The 3022-nt window shown below is 41.3% G+C and overlaps 1 protein-coding gene across 1 annotated transcript; it reads left to right on the top strand.

Annotated features, from left to right (window-relative positions):
- Positions 1 to 377: 377 nt before the first annotated feature.
- On the top strand, positions 378 to 2651 carry LOC148351092 (uncharacterized; the record flags this gene model as incomplete). The annotated part of the gene is made up of 6 exons (XM_088320030.1): positions 378 to 581; positions 933 to 1051; positions 1142 to 1264; positions 1350 to 1415; positions 2273 to 2361; positions 2594 to 2651. Coding segments are annotated over exons 2-6 (366 nt in total), but the record flags the coding sequence as incomplete, so codon positions are not given.
- Positions 2652 to 3022: the final 371 nt, after the last annotated feature.

Below are 3022 nucleotides of genomic sequence, written 5' to 3'. Positions count from 1 at the left end.
CTCAAAAAACAACCCAACACCGGCGCCTGCACAACTGTCTTCCACGATGACCCCATCACCGGCAATCACACCACCATCCCCGAAGAAGAACCCAACACCGGCGCCTGCACAACTGTCTTCCACGATGACCCCATCACCGGCAATCACACCACCATCCCCGAAGAAGAACCCAACACCGGCGCCTGCACAACTGTCTTCAACGTTGTCCCCATCACCGGCAATCACACCACCATCCTCAAAAAAATACCCAACACCAGCGCCTGCACAACTGTCTGCCACGATGACCCCATCACCGGCAATCACACCACCATCCTCAAAAAAATACCCAACACCGGCGCCTGCACAACTGTCTTCCACGACGACCCCATCACCGGCAATCACACCACCATCCTCAAAAAAATACCCAACACCGGCGCCTGCACAACTGTCTTCCACGACGACCCCATCACCGGCAATCACACCACCATCCTCAAAAAACAACCCAACACCAGCGCCTGCATCTCCCTCCTCAAATACACCTGCACAACTGTCATATAACGCCACTCCAACACCTACAACTGCATGTGGATCAACATCCCAACGTATGTTTTGAGAGTGTGAAAAAAATGGGAGGTTGTGAGAGGGCTAGAGAAGAGATAAAGAGAATGTATGTCATTTTCATGAGATTGATACAGAGAAGAGGAGGGGGAGGAGAGAGAGCAAGAGAGAGTGTGTGTGAGAGAGAGAGGGGAAGAGAGAAAAAGGGAGATGAAGAGAGTTGGGAGAGATAGAGGGAGAAGGACAGGGAGGTAGAAAAAGAAGAAAGAAGAGGGGAAAAGGAAAGTGTAAAAGTGAGAGTGGGGTGGAGAAGGAGAGAATGTATGTGGATATTATGACATCCATGATATAACACTGTTGCTTTGACACATTCTAAATATCATGTTCAATTGCAGGAATAGCAGAGGCGTGGGCAGGAAAGTCAGTATATGTCTTGCTTTCTAAGATAGGCCCATATAAAATATTCTATGCTGGCATAGAAAGAATGGCCCCAAATGTAGAAGTCGAAAGTGAGGTAAGCAGTACTACATTGTAGTTTGACATCAGTAATATTACAGTACACATTTTGTTAAGATATATATCTTGTTCTATTTCTGTCTTTCAGGTCCTGAATGGCTACATGTCCATTTTAGTGAGGGACTTCAATAAGAGATCCACTGAAAAAGCTGTGGCACTTGACTCTTTTGCCATGTCAAAACTTTGGCAACACAAAAAACAAAGAGTAAATGTTAGTAATCACTTTTATATTTTCAACATGAAACTCATTTTCTGCACAATCCTATTAACTCTATGAATAATATTGATATTTTCAGTTGGATCCTCTGCGGTTCAAATACATCTTTGGCATCATCAACGAGAACAATCATTTCATGCTGACTGTAAGATAAATATTATTTCATTCATAGATGGACCATTCTCAATTTATTCTACCGTATCCATTGCTGTCTACATTCCATTATAATGTTTGTAAAATAAGTCTTTTGTGTCTACAGTGAAGAAAATAAGTATTTCAACACCCTGCTATTTTGCAATTTCTCCCACTTAGTAATCTTGGAGGGGTCTGACATTTTCATCGTAAGTGCATGTCCACTGCAATTGAGATAAACTAAAAAGAAAAATCCAGAAAGGACAATGCATGATTTTTTTAACTATTTATTTGTGTAGTATAGCTGCAAATACGTATTTGAACACCTGAGAAAATGAATGTTGACATTTGGTACAGTAGCCCTTGTTTGCTATTACAAAGGTCAAATATTTCCTGTAGTCTTTCGCCAGGTTTGCACACACTGCAGGAGGGATGTTGGCCTACTCCTCCACACAGATGTTTTCTACATCAGTCAGGTTTCTGGGTTGTCGCTGGGAAACAGAGTTTGAGCTCACTAAAATATTTTTGATTGGGTTCAGGTCTGGAGACTGGCTGTGCCATGCTAGAACCTTGGTATGCTTCTTACTGAGTCACTCCTTAGTTTTCCTGGCTGTTTGGGCTTCGGGTCGCTCTTGTGTTAAAAGACCCAGCCAAGACCCATCTTCAATGCTCAGACTGAGGGAAGGAGGTTGTTCCCCAAAATCTCACAATGCAGGGCCCCACCCCAGTCATCCTCTTTAGTGCAGTGCACTTGTCCTGTCCCATGTGCAGAAAAACATCCCAAAGCATGATGCTTTCTTCACTGTATGTGTGGGTGAATTGAATATCTGCATACATTTCTACTAATGTATTTCATATAATTAAAAACAGATAATGATCCCTCCACAAAAGAGGGCCCTCTTTCTAGACCCTCTTGGGGAATCCAAGCACCAAATAAAAAGATGCCAAAATGTTACAAGGTATCTATACATTCACTTGTTTAATGTCTGTTGTAAATGTTGGTTAAACTTACAGTCACTTGTTTAGAAAGAAGATACAGTTTTGAGTTCTGTTGATTACAAGTACAATAACATCCTATATGAAATGCAAGTATTGTGTCAGTTGCTTTTTACAAAAGCATCTGCTAAATGAGTATTGTCCATTAGGACAAAGATCAAAAATGCATTGTAACAGTGCTTTGTTATTTCTCAGAGCATTCATAAGAGCTCAGGGGGTCAACATTTCACGATGGACATGTCACACAGTCCCACACCCACGCCAGACAGATTCCACTTCTTGTGGTCCTTTTGTATTAAAGGTAAGTGCCAGTGGATAGTGCAATTATTTAGTTCTCTGTCAACATGATCAAAATGGGATGTGAACTTGTGACAATTAATCCAAAACAAATAGTATTCCTAATAGTAACATAAAGGCAGCTTTGGAAGATAAATGTTGATTTCTTAAACTCTTTTCTACAGTTTGCTGAATGTTTTCTTACAAAGGAAAGAATTACATTTCCAGCATCATTAGAATGCGTTCGGGAATTGCGCTGGGGGATTGCAGCTGCTCTTCTTGAGAATACAGGTATCTATACATTTAATCTTAACAGTAATAATAAACAAATGTATAGCCATTTAGGAG

This window comes from Urocampus carinirostris, chromosome 16 (assembly GCF_059441175.1).
Source record: "Urocampus carinirostris isolate Australia breed hairy pipefish chromosome 16, RoL_Ucar_1.0, whole genome shotgun sequence".
NCBI lineage: Eukaryota > Metazoa > Chordata > Actinopteri > Syngnathiformes > Syngnathidae > Urocampus > Urocampus carinirostris.
Note: the sequence above shows the minus strand (reverse complement) of the source record. Positions and strands in the feature narration are given on the sequence as shown.